This window comes from Geospiza fortis, unplaced genomic scaffold (genome assembly GCF_000277835.1).
Source record: "Geospiza fortis unplaced genomic scaffold, GeoFor_1.0 scaffold330, whole genome shotgun sequence".
Lineage (NCBI taxonomy): Eukaryota > Metazoa > Chordata > Aves > Passeriformes > Thraupidae > Geospiza > Geospiza fortis.
In genome coordinates, this window is record NW_005054400.1 from 1480275 (window position 1) to 1498430 (window position 18156).

At 41.1% G+C, this 18156-nt stretch overlaps 1 protein-coding gene across 1 annotated transcript in view; it reads right to left on the reverse strand.

Moving 5' to 3' along the window:
- Nucleotides 1–1116: 1116 nt before the first annotated feature.
- Nucleotides 1117–18156, reverse strand: part of MCTP2 (multiple C2 and transmembrane domain containing 2) — a 103405-nt gene continuing 86365 nt past the window's right edge. The window contains exons 20-23 of the mRNA XM_005426048.2: nt 10921–11030; nt 8453–8562; nt 6026–6123; nt 1117–3828 (exon numbers count right to left, since the gene is read on the reverse strand). Of these exons, the coding sequence (XP_005426105.1) occupies nt 3760–3828; nt 6026–6123; nt 8453–8562; nt 10921–11030 (387 nt within the window). The 3' untranslated portion in view covers nt 1117–3759. The remainder of the gene's footprint in view (nt 3829–6025; nt 6124–8452; nt 8563–10920; nt 11031–18156) is intronic.

Here is an 18156-nt window from a genome sequence, read left to right on the forward strand (position 1 = left end):
CCCTCCAAATTAAAAATATAAAATAAAACATAGCCCCATATAGAGCACAGGAAATTAAATGGCAAGGCTCTGCTTTCCAGTGGGACAGCCCAGCTCAGGGAGTTGTACTCTTACCCCAGGCAGGGAATTGGCAGCAGCCAGTTTAATTCCATGGGGAGAGCCATGCACAGGGATGCTGGTGTGCTGGGCAGGGCTCTCCAGTGGGATCCCTGGGCAGCAGGACAAAGCCTGGGCTCTCCTCTGCTTGCTGGGTGGCTCAGGAGGTGACTGAGGGGGAAGCAAAGCTGTGGCTGAAGGTTAAAGTCGGAGATTTTCAAGCAGACAAAAAGGAAAGGTGTGTGGCATTTCCAGCTGTGCTGTAATCAGTTATTTGCTTGCTTCCCACAAGGTGTGTTTCAGTGATTGACTTTTACTAACAATGATCCATAGGGAAGTCAAGTCCTCAGACTTATTCATGAATATTCAAAAAAAAAAAAAAAACAAAGCTTCAGCAGCATCTTATGTTTGGGCAAATGTAAATATGTCAGACCCAGTTATCTATACACTGTACAGTCAGTGGACATGCTTCACATTCCCATATCTCCATGATTCTACAATCCAAAAGACTCAAAGTTAGACTGGAACTTCTGAATGGCTTCTGGTCTTAGAGACTTTAGACTGCAAATGCCCTGAAACAAGTACCTTGAAGTAAAAAATGTAATTTTTTAATTTCTATGCTATACATTAAGTAGATTAAAAATGCAAAACCTGATAATTTGCATGGGGAAATGGATACAGAGATATAGTCTTGCTTTAAGAATTTCAGCACAAATCTGAATATAGAGTTTGATAAGTGGACTGTGCAGCAACAATACATAACCCTTCTTTCCTTGAAGTAGAGCCTAGAAAATCCCACTAAAGAGTTGTAGGCAGGTGAGATGAGGCTTTACCTCATTTCCTGCTGCGGCAGGAGATGCACTTACACTCCTTACTCCAAGCAAACTCCAGTGTGAATGGTTACACTGCACTGCCAAGGGATGTCCATGCTTACCTAGTCAGATACTAAATATTACAGCACAGCATTTTGCAAAGAATGTGAAACATATCTCCTAATCCAGACAAATTAAAAGCATCAGCTTAACCTCAAATGTTTATTGCATTTCAAACAGCATTTATCAAAACAAAGAGCTCATCACAACATATATAGGTACTGGACCATCCAAATCCCTTCATTTGGTATGTCTCCAGCAAAACAATTAACACAAATTATTCTGAAATCCAACGTATCTATACAGATCAAAAAAAAAGAAGAAAAATATATCACCCTGTCTCCTGAACAGAAATCAGTTCCACGTGGAAAAACCTACAGAAAAAAACCCCCAAACTACTAAAGTATCAATCTGAATTTCTGAATAAATAAACAGTTTTTCCTGCAGTTGAATGTTTTCACTCAAATCAGCGATCAGATCCCACACGCCTGCTTAAATATGCCTGACTTTGGTCCTTACAAAATGACAAGATTACAGTATGATAAACCAGATGATAGTTTGAAGCGAGACAATGAGGCATTGTTTACAGAGAAGATTGAGAAACTGGTTTAACAAAAGGGTTCCGTGGACATCTATTGTATGTACAAGAAGGAGATTTACTGGAGATTTTGTAATTTCTACAAGGCTCTTTCCAACCAGCTTCATTAAGTTGAAGTAAATCAAATCATGCAGAGATCTGGCTCAGCCAGAGAGACATGCCGGGAAAGATACAAAATGAAGAAGAACAGACGCGAGATGATAAGCTTTAGAATCTTTGGCATTTTTCATAAACATTTTCAAGGTTTTTAAATCTGTATATTCACCCATTTTCCCCCACACACTCGCCTATAAATACATTATACATGTACTCTTTATACACAACTCTGTATATGCATGGGTACACAAGCACACGTGCAAACAAAGAGGCATTTTTGTGGCTTTTTAAACCAGGATAATCTTTCCTCAATCCTTCCATTTGCAGCTACACACAGCTTTGCATAAGCAAAATACATTCTTTAGCCAATCAAGTATATGAAAATGTGCCTGTCCTTATTCAAAGGCACAGTGGGACTTCGAAAAATAAACTTATGAAAAACTACTGAATCTGCCTAATAACCAAGTGGAAGATAGTCTGCTGTTAGTTTTCCTCCTTCAAATTCCTGGAACAAGCCCACAAGATTGTGCTATGGAACCACACACAACTCCATCTGGATCACAAATCCATAAGCAAGATTTTAACTATTCTTCCTTTTATTAGATGACTTTCAAAGCCTTTTATTTTTATTTTTTTGCAAAAAAGAATCCTATCTCTCAGGTTTCTGCATTTCTTTGTACTGTAAACTACCCCAGGGAATGCAGGTGGTAATCCCTGCCTGGGAATCATAAGCAACAAATCCAGCTCTCGTGCTGCCAATGAGTTGTGGTGACAAATCACTCCCAAAATGTCCCCACAGCACCTAAAGGACCGAGGGCTGCAGTATCAGCAAAATTAAGCAGGTTTTACACATGATTCTGTTTTTTAGTTTCCCCAGTCAAACAACCTGACTAATGCTCATTTTCTGAAATACATAAAGCAAATGCGCAATTGCTAAAAGATTGGTAAGCAAGCAAAAAATCACATTCTCCACAGAACACAAAAATGGGGTCCTTTCTTCTGTCTTTCCATTGCTGTTTCAACTTGACTTCACTTTTGGGTCCTCTCCTTGTGAACCACCAGGAAAGACTGCAAGAAGACATCAGTGGTGGACCAAAGCCTGCACACTATTGCACAACCACTTCTTTGGGCATGTGCTCTCTTTCTACACAAGTACTTGTTTCTTTAAGGCTATAAAGTGTTGGTTTTTCTTTTCCTCTTGGATCTGTAGTGTTGACCCCTCTGGATTTAGACAGGAAAACAACAGCTATGCTGAAAATATCTGATGAGATGGAATTATAAAAGGCAAGCCAACAGAGTCTTTTCAGGTCACTGAGTTAGCCTTTTCTCTTAATCCTTTCATGGCATAAGGTTTTCATGCATCCATTGCCAGCAATGGATCTCCGATGATTCCAGTATACAAAGAGTTAACCACAGGCTGGGCTTAAAAAAAAAAAATAAAAAAATAAAAAAAAAGGAAAAAGCAAAACCCACAAGTGCTGGATGAAATATTGAGATACTGTTGGAGCTCCTAGCTCTTTCTGCTAATTATGATAAAAAACTTTTTAAAATGTACACTGCTTGAACAGAAGATGGGTATCAAAGACTCGTTAATTCAGAGCCTAAACCTTTCTAGGCACAGTGATTTAACTCAGAAAAGAATAGCTTTCATATCTTAATGTAAATCTGTTGGATATGTTAAAAACTGGTTCAGAGCATCTCCTCACATCAGCTCAGCTGATCTGCTACACTAAGCAGAATTATCTCTTCCTACATAACACAGGGAGTGCTGCCACATCCAGCCTTGTCTCTGCAATCAAAGGGGGCAATAAAAAAAGAAAAATAAAAGGTGCAGTTGCACCATCCTCTTCCATTCTCCTCCCCATCCCACAAAATAATTCACGTTTCACCTTGCTCTTTTTTTGGGATTCCGTGCCAAAAAGACAACCCAGAAAAGAAACCCAAGATAGGTGTTTATCAAAAACCACATCTTCCAAGAAAGAGAAAGTCCGTGGCAGTGACTCTAGTGTTGTTCTGAAGCGAGAAGGAGGGGAGGGGTGCAGTGTGTGCACGTGTGTGCAGGGAGGGAGGTGCCACATTCCCAAACCCTGCTGCATCCTAGAGCGCGCTCCGCTTCTTCCTGATGGGGCTGGAGCTGCTGGATGGTTTCAATTCAGCCTGCTGCACCTGTAAAAACAAACAGGCATGACGTTTGCACTTAGGTAACTCTAGCTCGCTGCAGCGTGTGTTAATGGCTCCCCCAGGACAAACCCAGGGAAACTAAGGAAGGTTCAAAAGTAATGAATCATTTTCTAAACACAGGAACATGGGGGATTAATTGCAGGAAGGATTTGAGAAGTCATGCATCATTTCTTGAAACAAAAATATTAAAAGCAGATTTTTCTAATGAGATACATGGGGTTCTACCTGATTTCAGCAATCTTTTTGGGTTTGTTTTGGTTTGGGAAATGTTTTTCTTATCTTTCTGGCATTAACCTATTATTTTAATAAACTTCTCTCTGGAGTCTCAATTCAAGTGGATCCCAATAGACAATAAGATGACAGTTGTCAAAACCATACACAGACCCTGGGATGCTGAAATACTTAATTTCAAAAAAGGAAAGTATTCCTCCAAATAGAACCTGGACAAAGCTACCTCCACCTTTCAAAACAAATTCATACACAATGTAATGATTAAAATACGTGTGGTAAACTGTCAAGGATGGTGCAATCTACAAATTGTCTGTTGCGTGAGACAAAAGTATTCCCACTGAAATAATGGAGAAAATTTGGCTGAAAATGCCATCTTTTTCACTCCTCCTCTGTCTTTTGTCCAGGACATGTGGTTGTAAATGGCTACTGTACAAACAGGAGTCATTTCTAACTCACTGCAGCGCCCCAGTGAAATGCTGAATACATTGATAGTACAAAAAACAAAGGAGGCAGAAGGGCTTTGGAGCTTCCATGGATGACTTGTCCTAAAGTGTGTGGCTGTCACTATTTTCAGCACTAGTGGAAAACTCCAAGGTTTGTCCCATCCAAGGAACTTTTATCATTCCTCCCATAGAAAATGGTGATCATTTTCCTTGGAGAGCTCAAAGGATCCCAATATGATAGAAACCACTCAAGGAAATGTTGTAAGTGTAAATGTTAAATAAAGCATAAATAGAAAAGCAGCTTATCTTTAAACATAAACATTTAAAGGGCATATGCAAACCATCACTGCAGATCCAGTGGCCTCTACAAGAGCAATGACAACAAATAAAAATACACTGAAGCTTAATGGCTCTATGATTGTTCCTGCTTAGTGTTTTTCCTCCCACCAGTCCATGGTAAAATTTCTTTCCAGTTATTAGTGCTGCCACCAACCAGTCTGGTGGCCTCTTGAGATAAAGAAGCTGTTTCCAACCCTGTTTGGGTTGGAAAACCCAACACTGCACATGAGCAATTCAGTTTCTGTCTCCAACAGCATAAAGTCACTATGGGTAAGATTGTGATCCCCTTATTCCCAGTGATCAGCACCTCACAGGGAAAGTGCCACAGAGAAAGGCACAATGTCAGAGGGATCCTGGGCACCAGGATCAGGGCCTGGGGACACAGATTTCAGTCAGTGAAAACAAAAGAAAAATCCTTTATATTGTGTGGCTTCATTACCCAGCAAGACTATTTTCCCTCCTCCAAGAGAAATAAACAGATCTTGACATTCTAAAGGATTTATTGTTCAAATAATTTCCAGGAAGATAGGCGAGATTGCTGAAGACAATGTTGTTGTTTCAAAGAAATGGGAGAAGAGACAAGACTTGACTGAAACTGAGGGAGGATAGATTCTGGTTAGATTAAAACTTATAATTCCATAATGGTAGAAGATTGATCTGATCAACTGTAGAGTATTTTAAACACATGTCAGGGTTTCCTTTAAAGAAAAAGATGAGCAGGGCATTGTCCAAGGGAGGCCTGGAGCTCAAGCACAATGTCACAGAAATAATTCCCCCCATTCCTCCCCCTGTCCTGAGAAAGAGGAGAATTCAGCAAATCCTTTTGGATGGTTATCTCTATCAAAGAGACTATTTTTCTCCTCCCTCTGCACAAATACCGGAGCAGAAAGGTGACGAAAACCATAGCTCAGTAACCACGCTGAGTGATTTTCCAGATCATTTTTAAGTAGGTCTTTTCAGGATAATTTTTCCTCAATCATTTTATCCTTCTGACAAAGGATTTTGGCTCCCCTCTCTTCTAACACTTTCTCCCCCTCCCTTTGTGGATTTTCCCCAGATTCCTTATCTCCCATATTCCAAAGTCTTTGGCATTGTATTCCCAAAGGGAGCACCCAGCCGCTCTCAGTGTCACTCCTTGCCTCTGTTGGCTGTGGCCATTCATTACTTACCTTTTGAACATCAGATGGTACCCTGGAGAGGAAATCTAGTAGCTCATTATTGTCGATGGCGTAGGGATTTCTAAGCTTCTTAGTAAATTTATTTATGCCTAGGATAAAAAAAAAATTATAAAAAAAAGGCAAACAAAATAACATGAGCTTTTTCTACTCCCTCTCTCTAAATTTGTTCAGGCAAGGTGAGAAAGGGAAAGGGAGTTCACAAGTAAAAATTAGTGTGAAAACAGTGCCTCAGACTTAAAGCCACACACATGCTCCCTGTCACGTGGAATCACTCACAAGTGCTTCCTGGAGGAAGTAGAGGACATCATTGATAAAGGTATTTCTCTACTTTGGGGACCATGTGCTGCCAACAATGTGGTGAAAACTGACTGCAGCAAGAATTCATTCTGGGGGATGCTATAGGGAGAATACACACACTGAAAACCAAGTGTGCTGTTAAATCTGCTACCCTACATGACCAATTGGAAGGCTCTGAAAATAATTGGGAAAAATTTTCCTTCCGTCTCTTCAGAAAATGAAAGCTTCCCTTCCGTATCCCTCATGGCTTATCCCCTTTTTGTAGAGCATAACTGCCCATATTATGATGCTGTGGGACAATGTAAAACCTTATCACAAAGTTTACTTTAGTTTGATCTTTCTGTGAATAATTAGGCTTATGAACTGCAGCAATAGCAGTACATCTCCAAGGACTTAGTAAAGCTGCAGTTGGCAGAGATGGTCCCCAGTCTGCACAGAAGATCCATGGGACTGTAATGTTCATATTATTGTGAAGTTCATAAGGCCTTCTCTTGCCTCTCTTAAGGTCCTCTAGGTGAAGAAAATCAGCTAACCCATTTTAAAGAATAGCAAAAAAATTCAAATGTTGGTTGCCTCTGAGGATCAAAATACAGAATTCAATTCCATCATGCCCCTGTCCAAAACCTCATAGTGGTTTCCCTGAAAGTGATTTCAAATGTGATGGCTGCTCCAGCCTTCTCCTCTCCCTGAAATGTACCTGCTCACATCTGAGATTCAGCTTTTAAGCCATATACTTGTAGCAAAATGACAACACAATTTTCTGTGTACCTGATTTTTAAAAAACAGAAAATACCATAAGGTCTTCTGAGGCCTTGCCACAGGGTAGTTGTTTAACATGTATCATATTTGAAGGCCCTGTCACTCTAGATGATGTTGAATGGATGTATAGTTTTCATGTACTCACCATGTCTTCCATACAAGAACAACAATATTTTGTTACTGAACTTTTTACTCCCAGCAATTTCTCCCCTTTCTTTTTGCCCTTTCTTTTGTTTGATTTAATCCTTTATTTCTTTGTTGCTGTTGCCCAAGAATGGCTTTTTTTTTTAATGCCACCTTCTCATTCCCTCCCTTTTCTACATGCAAGACAGCAGCTGATGGCTCAGCCCAGGGGTCACAGGGGGTCCCTACAACTCAGAGCCACATCAGGGCTGAGCTTCTGCAGGTCAGGGAGGATTTACCTGCACTGTGCTCTCCACACCTTTCTACCTCAAGGCTGAGATAAAAGTTAGCACCCTAAATAAGACAGGAGGTCATTTGGAGATGTAGAAAGCCTTCAGCGCCTGGAATCATAGAATGGTTTGGAGGGACTCTTAAAAACCATCTTAATCCAGCCCTCTGCCACAGGCAGGATACCTTCCATTATCCCACATTGTTCCAAGCCCTGTCCAACCAAGCCTTGGACACTTCCAGGGATGAGGCTGTCACAGTTTCTCTGAGCAACATGTGCTGGAGCCTCACCACCCTAACAAGAAAGAATTTCTTCCTGATATCTAATCTAAACCTGCCCTCTTGCTGTTTAAAGCCATTCCCCTAAGTCCTATGCCCTTGAACGGCATCTCTTTCTGTGAAATATGACCTCACATTTCTTCATAATGCCACCAGGAAAGTTTTACTTTTTAAAAGCTCCTCTTCATGTATCTTCATAGAAATACTTTCTGACCCATGACAAAAGGAGATGCTCAGTGTGTCCCACTGGGCACAGCCTGTCCTGACTGCCAGCATACTCAGACCCAAAAGGCTCCCAGGGTCCAAAGCTACGTGGTCCAGCTCTGCAAACACATCTTGTCCACTTCCTACCATTTCCCAGCTGGAGGGCTCCAGCACCAGGAAGCTAATTACTTTCCTGCAGAAGAATAATAACACTCAAAGTAGCTTATCTAGGCTAATGCTCTTCTTGTGGTGCTGTTGGAAACTTATAAAGAACCCTAAGAAAAGCAAATTATCGGATAACCCAGGGGGGAGAAATGGTAATTTTAAGAAGTTCATAACATCTTTATTCACCTCTAAGCAACAGCACTTGTTTGTCTGTGTAACAGGTCGTTTAAAGCCTGTTTGATTTCACTCTGTAGACATATATTGTATTTATCTCATACAAATGAGACACAGTGGAGTACTTACCCCAGATTAAAACAATGTACCTCAGTGGTATAAAATACAAAATAACTGTTGCTGCTGCCAGGACCAAGCAGGCCAGGACAGAGAGGAAAGGCACCGTCCAGTTGAATGTGCTGTAAGGAAAAAACACAATCCCTCTCAACGCTTCTGTTCTTGGACACTGTCCTCTGCTACCCAATAATAATTTAATGACCCCTTTGCAGCGCTCAATGCAGTCAGACATGCTGTAAATTGCAGGCCCTTTGGAAGGTGGATAAGTAGATTCCTACATCAGGATGCTAGAATGGATTAAGGAAGATATCTGAGAGGCAGATATCACGATAAGGAAAGAGAAGAGGAGCCCTGGCGAGCTCAGTGAAGTTGTTAGGCATTTAAGTGAGTTGTTTTTGTTTCTTCTTCTATGTGTGGCACTTGTTACGCATCTCTGCTGGCCACTCAGCTCTCCATTATTCACGAGCAGATTATCTGATCTGGAGACAGGGTGAGCCAGCTCCACGGGGTCACAGTGGGTGACACAAGGTGTGTGTCCAGTGCACGACCCAGGTGTGGCAGGTAGCCAGAGCCAGCCCCAGCAAATAACTTGCATTGCATTGACTATGATGCCAAACTGTGAAAGAGCAGTTTGAGTAATTTCTCTGCATAACATTAGGGCCATAATATTCTATATAAATCTGTCTACATATATAGACATTTTGTCCTATATCTTTACATTTCCAGCAATTCTTTACTACACTGAGTATAGGAGGCTGGCTTGGATAAGCTGTAATAAGCCAGCAGCAACCCAAGCTTCTTCATTCCAACGATCCACATCCGATCTTTCCCAAGAGGAGCACTCTTGAAGGCTCAGTTCCTACAGCATTTCAGACTTTGGCCACACTGTAGTGAAAAACAGGATTTTATTTCACTCAGACCTCTCATCTGCAAGTCAATGATGGACTGAAGGTGAGAAGCCACTGCTAACACATCTTTGGAATTACTTTGTCCCCCTGTGCTGTTGTAAGACATAACCCTATGCCCTGCACCAAATGTTGAGATACCTGCACTACAAGGATGCCTGCTAGTCCACAGGAGGATTTATGGATCTGGGCATCTCTGTTTCACACAATCTGCCTGCTAACTTCATCATATCACAATGATGGGGAGTAGGAAGAAGAGAGAATGAATCTGGACCACTTATCAGGCTATAAAATAAGACAAACTTCCCTTGACAGATAAAATTAATAGGACGCTTCAAGAATTACATTTAAGCTTCAATAGACGTATTAAATATTAAGTAAAAATAGGTGGGAGAGGACCCATCATTATCAATCAATGTAGCTTAAGTTAAAGCAAAAAAAAAAAAAAAAGCAAAACAGCTCAATTGAGTTAAACTATGAAAACTCCCTGTGATTGTGTAACTGGAGTGACAGACGGAAACTGTAGCACAATTCAGTCTGTCACTTACGAAAAAAACTTTGATAGCAATTTTTTAATGGCACATCACTGCCGAGCTACAACAGAATCCTTCTGAAATCACATCGGGCGTCCACATTAATACCCAACGTGTTCTTTAAGACCATTGTTAGCAAAATGAATACAAGAATTAATAGTGTTTAAGTGCTTGGAGTCTTCCTGCCATGCAGCTGGGCAGAACAGTGCCCTGTTCATAGACTGGAATACATCTTTGGGCCACTTTCACCCCAGCTGGGGTGTCCAGAGTGGCACCACAGCACATGTGGTTGCTGTATTTTTAGCTTGAACCCAGCTCCTCATTATAGTGAGGCTCGGTCACAAACCATCACTTTGTGTTCAAAACAGACAACAATATGGATCAATTAAGCTCCAATAAAGACTGAGTTATAAAAGGTTTGTGTGTGTTTGTCTGTGGGATTTTTTTTTCTTTTTTTTTTTAGGCTCTTCACCTCCCTCCTTTGTAAGGTCAGGAATACCCTCTGTGTGTCCCCCCCTGCCATGAGACCCTGAAAATCCCCTTTGGGCTTCCTCGTGGCACCAGCAGGAAGCAGACAGCTCAAAATGGCAAAGACAGAAGAAGATCAATGTGTTGGCCAGGGACACAAGTGACTGGTGACCCCCAACAGCCAGGTCAGGATGGGGAGGGCGTGGGAAAGGCAACACTGACCATCAGTACCCACTTTCTGTGATGGGACTGAGAAGAAATGCCTGATGCTTCTGTGACCACATCTTCAAGCAGTATCTGTGGCATCCATGACTCCTCACCCCATCACGAACAAGCAAAATTCAGGCAAACATGAGAGCTACATCAGTAAGGAACATTGCTTCTCCTTTTCTCTGTGCTCTGCAAAGGTGTTTTGCAATGAAAGACTGGAAGAGAAGCAGCAGTGGTGGGACTGGCCAGCTCATCCTGCTGCACCTTTCAGCCATTTTTGGAGCAAGACGATTACTCCACCTTGATCCTCCTGGTTTCTGCTTCATTTCAAATCATGGTCAAGCAAGAAAAGGTTATTACTTACTTTTTAATCCTCTCTCCAAACGATGCTATTTCTTCCAGGATGCTTTGAACAGCTATGATGATCTCCTGGACCATGTGGATTCTCTCAATCAGCCCCTTTTTCTCAGACTCCTAATCGAAAGAAACCAGAAAACCAAAACTTTTAATAATTTGCTAGGGCGTTCACAGACACATGGTGAAAATAAGATTTCCAGCACTGCTGATCCATCCATGACCTCAAGTATTTCACTGCAGGAATGACAGAACAAACACCCTGGGTTTATCACACAGAACCAACATTATTTGTATAGATCCCTGCGTTTTCTTCCTTTTCCTCAATACATGGGCAGAGGTTTCTTCATCTCCTAACACAACCTGGCTGCAGGATCTCAACCAGGATTTCACACAATTGGATGCCAAAGCACAAGAGGTGCTGAGCACCCCTGGTGTGGAGTGCTGGCTGCTCAGTGCTCCTCAAGAACAAAAATATTCTTGTGCAGAACTTCTAAATATCACATTTCTGAGCTTTGTAGGCCCCTCACAGCCATGCTGGTTTGTGTATATAAATTAGCAGCAAGTAGTGAATGCAATATTTTTTGAGCATTCTGTATACAGAGACTTATTCTTTTATTGGGGGAAAAAAAAAGATCAAAGGAAAAAATGTCATTTTCCCTTTGCAGCGGCCATCTCAACTTGATTTCTTACTGCTTATTTTAAGCAACAACATTACAGGACATTACTACACATGTGCAGAAATAAAAAGGAAGCACAGAATGAATTAAAAATCAAAATTACTTAAATCAGGCTTGAAAACCAGTATACAATTATCAGCATTCAGCATTTCTTTGGCAGCAATCTAACACACATACAGGCATGCAAATTGGCGTGGTTGCAGATATTCTTGCAAGAAATCAGCAAAACATTCACTTATTACAAAATGCAGAGCCCTGGACACTGATTTTACATCATATTTAGACACTTAAAAATCAGTCCAATTTAGAAAAAAAAAAAGAAACAACAAAAAATGAACCAACAAAACATTTTAAGCTGTGTTTTAACCAATCTGTTCCCAGAGAAGGGAGATGATGGGAAAGAGCATTTTGTATCTGTGGCCAACACCAGTCAAGGCAGAGGAAAGGGTGGGTGGGAATGAGCAAGGGCCAGAGACTTTTGCATCAACACTGCTGCAATTCTGCCTCTGTGCTGTCATCCACATTCCTCCTCATGCAGGACAGGGTCAGAGGCTATTTAAAGTCACACAGGGCCACAGAGGTGAGGGCTCTTGCTCCAGCATTTTGTCATTACCATGCTGGGAGAGGGTCTGTATGGGGCTGAGACAGGGCACCACTCTGCAGAGGGTGCTGGAATAACCTGTGACCCATCCCTGGATGCTGAGAGGCAGGCACGGGAATGCAGCCCTTATCCCACTTTGAATTACTTACTGCCCATTTCTCTTCCCAGCAATTTTTGAGTTTAAAAAGCCAGCCAAAACCACCACGGAGTTATCAAGCTCCAGACATTTGAATATTTGCCTTTAGGTTGCAAATCAGTGCACAATGAATAGAAGCAGCATTTTAAATAATCACACATTTGGGTGTGAAAATGAGTATTTTTACATTAATAAAACAACCAACAAAAATGAAACCCTTGGGGTGTGAAATAACCCCAGAACAAAATAAATAAATAAATAGTCAGTTTATGTGAAAATAGCACCAAAAAGTCATTTTCACACAGCTCCAGTTATAATCTCGTTAGGCTCAAATGTAAATGACACATTGAAATTATATTTAACTATTTCCTCACTGGAATGGTACAACAGTCCTTTGGCCATAGCTGGCTTTTTTCCCACCAAACTTGGAAGCAGAAGCTGAGGAGCAGCTCACGGAAAACCAGTGGGAATTTCATTCTGTCCAAATTCAGGCAGAGGGGTAAAGAAAACACTTAAATGAAGTGATATTGCAGGGCAAGCCTACTCTTGCTGCCCAGAGCTGCAAGGCAGATCATCTGCCAGCTCTGCCTGCATCATGCTGACTTCATTTACACATCCTCCATGGAGCTCAGAGATGTGGTGATAACACAGTTTAACCAACACAACACAACACAACTCCTGCTGCAGCCATGAAGCAGAGTCAGAAAATAAAAATAAATAAACCAGAAACTGCCAGTCCCTAAGTTATGACAACTGCATGCCCTGGCTGCATGCAAAAATCACCCCTGGACAACAGTGCTTTTAATTTCTGATGCAAAATATGGCCAACCAATGTAAAGGCAAACTGGGATTAGAAAACCTCGTAAATAAAATCAGTTATTCAAGACAAAAATAGGCTGCAACTGTGTATATGCACGATGGGCATAATTGTTTGAAAATCCTGGGAATTTGTCAACGTCATTTCTTTGTTATGTTTGTTTGGTTCTGGAAACCTGCAATCTAAACACATGGACAGGATTATTAGGTCACTGGTTAAGCAACAGAGAAGCAGACAAACGAAGTACAACAAATGGGATTTTCCAAATTATTTAGGCTTTGGAGTGTTGTTTATGCTTTGTGAAGCCAGCACCTCAGAAAACACTGTCAGAAGCAGTAAGAGTCCATCAGGATGACAGTCACTGGACCCTACTTATCAGTAAATGGGCAACTGTCATAGAGAGAGCTATATCTGAACACTACCTTGTTCATGGAAAATGTAAAGAAAGAATCCAAAATACATCTTCCACTAAACACACCTCCTCACCCATGGAAGGTCCCACCACCCAGACAATTCTTCTCCATCCTCTTCAGGTGTCATTCCTTTCTGATTTCTTTTGGACTCCATGTATTATACAGCTTGAAAACTGGATTTGGATACCAATAGCTAAGATCACAGCTCAGAAGCTTTTGCATGAATTGAAAACAAAATATCCTGCCTGTTTCTGGCATTATTTCCCTAAAACTAGCCGTGATAACTTCCATTAATTCAAGGCCTTTGTCTCCTTTATTTCTTAGCTGATTACAGCACTGTGGGTGGACCAAAACTAGTCTCCAGCCTCTGGGAAAGAATTAACTCCATCAAAATGAATTTACAGCTGAGAATTAATTATATAATCAGTGTGTTTCTTCAACTCTTCCTTGCATATCCTGATTTAAGAATCCTTCATTTCTACATTAATTGCCTGAACAAAACCACAAAAGGGGGTTTAGAAAAGATTAAGCATGTCAGGGGAGGGGGGAAATAAAACCAACACCAACCAAGACCCAGTAATTTCAGAAATTAAGTCTTTTGTCTCCAGCTAACATACACCAACTTGAACTCAGAAATGAAGACACCAAATCTCTGCTGTACATGAAGATGCTCCTAGATTTTTCTATTTCTCAAATATGTAACAGTAAACAGAACATATAAACACACTTAAAGAGCCAGCACAGCTCTGGGATCTCCCTGCCCCGGAAGGAACTCATGCTGCTCTGAGACATTTAGAGTCAGTTGCAAAAGAAACCTTCACACAACCACAGCATGGAGGGGCTCCCAAGGCTGAAGACTTTAAGAGTGGGAATATGGGGCAGACCAGGACAGGATGTCCCCAGCACTCACACAGCAATTCACAACGGGTGAGCTGCAGCAGTCAGAGCTGGTCTTGCGAGGGAAAATCCTAAGAGTTATGGGGGAAGACACTGAAGGCAAAATTCTTCAATCATCTGCTCTGGAACAAAGGCCGAATGCCACCCATTAGTGCTTCTTCTCTAGCCAAGCATCCATTACTGAATTCAAAGCTTGGATGGTGGAGATCCCCTAACTTCTTTTGATCATTTGTTTCAATGATTAATAGCTTTCATCTTTACAGAAAGCTGTTTCCTATTTTTTAAATCTATCCTTCAAATATTTTTTTTTCTCTGGATACATCCAGACCAGCAAGCAACGCTTCAAATGCACAGACAAATTTTGCTGTTGTTCTCTAAGTGTATTTCTGATGCATACTGCAAATATCATATGCACACAAGGAAAAGTCACGCTTGAAGCCATGGGTAAGTTCTACATAATACTTGCTCACTTGGATTTCATAGAAAACACTTGATGAGAAAAATCTTGCATGCAACTTTCAAACAAGTGGTATTCATCAGCAGATTTCTGGTATGCCAAGGGGAAGTCAATATATAAAGCTGAGGAACACTTGGGGGCAAAGATGAGGAAAAGGGGAGGAGAAAACATAAATATGGATTAATGAAAAGAAGGAAGAAAACAGGATACAGGCAGCTCAGTCAGGAATGAAAATCCTGAATCTCTTCAGGGATTGGAAGAATTAGTCTGCCAAGCCCTGGGCTGGCCTAACTTTCAGGATTAGCTTTCTTACAGTAGCTGTCTCATTATGCTACTGCTGCTACAAGCACATTAGGGTGATGTTTTACCAGGATTTATCTAATGTACCAGTTATTAATTCTTCAGTGTATTAGGAACAAACAAGATTGATGGAAAGGGAAAAGAAAGGAAAATAGCTCAGGCATGCATTCCTTTTTGCTCCACTATTATTCTGCTTAAAAAAAAAAAAAAAAAAAAAAAACAGAACATGCTGTAGTTATTCAGGGAAAGCTGGGTAAAGTTGGATTTAATTTGCAACTTGCTCTCTGCTGGACTACAAAACTCAGATCTTACCAGTGTCCAGCAAAAGCTGTGCCAAAAAAAAATCTCAGGGCCAAAACACTCATCCATGAAGAACTTCTGAAACCAAAAAGATTTTATTTGGCATAAACAGCAGACCACTGGCCTCTGTTGCCAGCAGGGAACACTTCACTAACGCTCCAGTCTAGCAGCAGAACGAAGCTCTTGTGGGAGGTGGCAGCCATGGAGTGACAGACAGTCTCTTGGTAGCTGCAATGAATTCCAGGCAGAGCTTTGCAAACAGTCACCACAGCAACCTTGAACTGGCTCCTGCCTTCGGTGGGAGCCAAAGGCTGCTGAGAGGAGCCCAGCAATGCGCCTTGCTGAGTCACTGCCCTGCCCCGAGCTGCAGCAGGGACGGGCACGCGGAGGGGACGGCTGCCAAACTCCGAGCAACTGCCTCGTGCAGCCCTGAAACTGTGCATCACAGGATCTTTTTGTTTATTAACACCATGCTGCAAATGTGCCTGCCTGTGGAAATTTAGCGGATCCGAGTGTACTTGAAATAATTACCAAATAGAGGAAATGCAACACATACAGGTCAATTTATGCTCTCAGTTAAAAAGGTGTGAAATCTGGAATAATTCCACCAGAGCCAATAGAATCACTTCAGACTGGTATGAAGGGGAGCAGCATTGGTCTTAAAAGGACACATTTGGAAAGTAATAGCACATCATCCTACAGCTCAGGCTGGGAAACACCCCCTGAAGGGCAGAAGATGACCACTCCATGCCTTGTCCAGCCATGCCTGCATTAGATGAATTTCATCCATGCACAGGGGACCAGCAAACGTCTCCGAAGCCAAGCCCAAGAACAATATTATGTGAAAAACTCTAGGTCATAATGCAGTTTCTTTCTCTATGCACAGGCATGAAATGCAGGGGGCTTAAGAAGCATTTTCTGTACATGCTCAGGTTTTCATAGATGTGTAAAGTAACCCAAAGTCCACTGGTATTGCCACAAGTTTTCAAGCAGTATCAGCAGTCACAATAGAATAAAACACAATTCAGGTGAGGAACACATGCTTAAGAAGCAAGAATCAATCCTGAATGGAGATAAAAAGTCATCAGTCATCTTTGATTTAAAAACTGGAAAGAGAAAGAAAATAAATTTTGTCAAAATAAGTGTTTTCTACTGGAAACACATGAGACTTAAGAACAATCACATGGTTATAAGACTTAAAACTACCAGATCATCATCTATAATCTAGGTAATGATCTTCAGCAATTTGGGGTACAGGAGAAGGAGGTATCTATTCATCTATCTGGCCAATTCATAATAAAATTTAACAACATTTTAAAGAGCTGGAATTTTTAAGGGAGGAGAACTCCCTGAGGCTCATCTGCTGGGTCCAGTGACCTGCCTAGTGCTACTTAATATTTTTCCAGAGATTTAGAGAAGTTGCAGTGTTGGCTTTTACCTACATCTAGGTAGGTAATTCTCTCTAAGAGGGAGAATTCTGGAGCGCCATAGGGCTGCTAAGGTTTCTTTGTGAGGATATCTAAAAGTCCTCTGCAAGAACCTCCTTTCAACTCCTCTCCCCCACCACCTCTAAACCTATGAATGGGTGGCTCATGGCACTGATATAAGAACTGTGTCGATTTATGGGATGCCTACAGTTAAGACCAGCCCTGGAAAATGCTGTTGTACAAATAAGATGTAACAAGAGACCATTTAACTTCCAGTTTCTTTTACAAAGAAGGCTCCCAGGAAAAGAGCAAAGCAAAACCACAGCAAGCCCTGCACTGGGTCTTCTTGCCCATAGTTTTGTGGAGGACATGGGTGCTCCTTGTCAGTCTGAACATACCCTGTGTATCATGGGGCATTTTCAAGTCCTTACCATCACTTCTCTTCAGCAATCTTAATGGGGGGTGTTGAAATATTATATTGCAATTGTTGTATTGAAGAGAAAAAGAAAAAAACTAATGAAATTATTTATACTTCCAGGGAAGAAAACAATGAGATGATATTGTCTTGAATGACCTTTCCTAAGTATGGGGATATAGCATCTTACACAATAGACTCTTGGTTCATGTTTCAATTACTGACCTTTACTGCAGAGAAAATTAATGCAATTTTCATCGTAATCCACCCGTACAAATAAGATCCATACGGAAGGTTTCCACATGCTGAATCTAACTCAAATGGAAAATGTCAGCTCTTTGCTACTGGATGGATTTGACTTTAATTTGTTCGGCTGGAGTCTTTTTGAATTGTGCTCATAAAACTTTGTATATCTTCAGTACCTATTTTTGACAGAGAATTTCCTACATTAAAGGCATTACATTTTTATTCTTTGGTGATTTTCTTCCACTTTTGTTTTTTTTTTCCCAATACATGAGATACTAAACATTTCTTGGAAGCTGCCAAATAACTTGGCTTAAAGCCACAGTATCATTTGGTTCTTCCCTGTTACATTGCACTAGGCAAGCAGGACTACACTGCCTCACCACAGGACAAAAACTCTTAAAAAAAACCCAAAAAATCAACAAAAACTTCACACAGGAATTGTTGTTGATTTAGATTTGTCTCTGATTTTCTTTTGAATCAGTTACCAGACCTGAAAATAGTAGTGAATTAAGCTTTGTCTGTTGTGGAGATATAAACTTTTATTCAGACAATGGAGA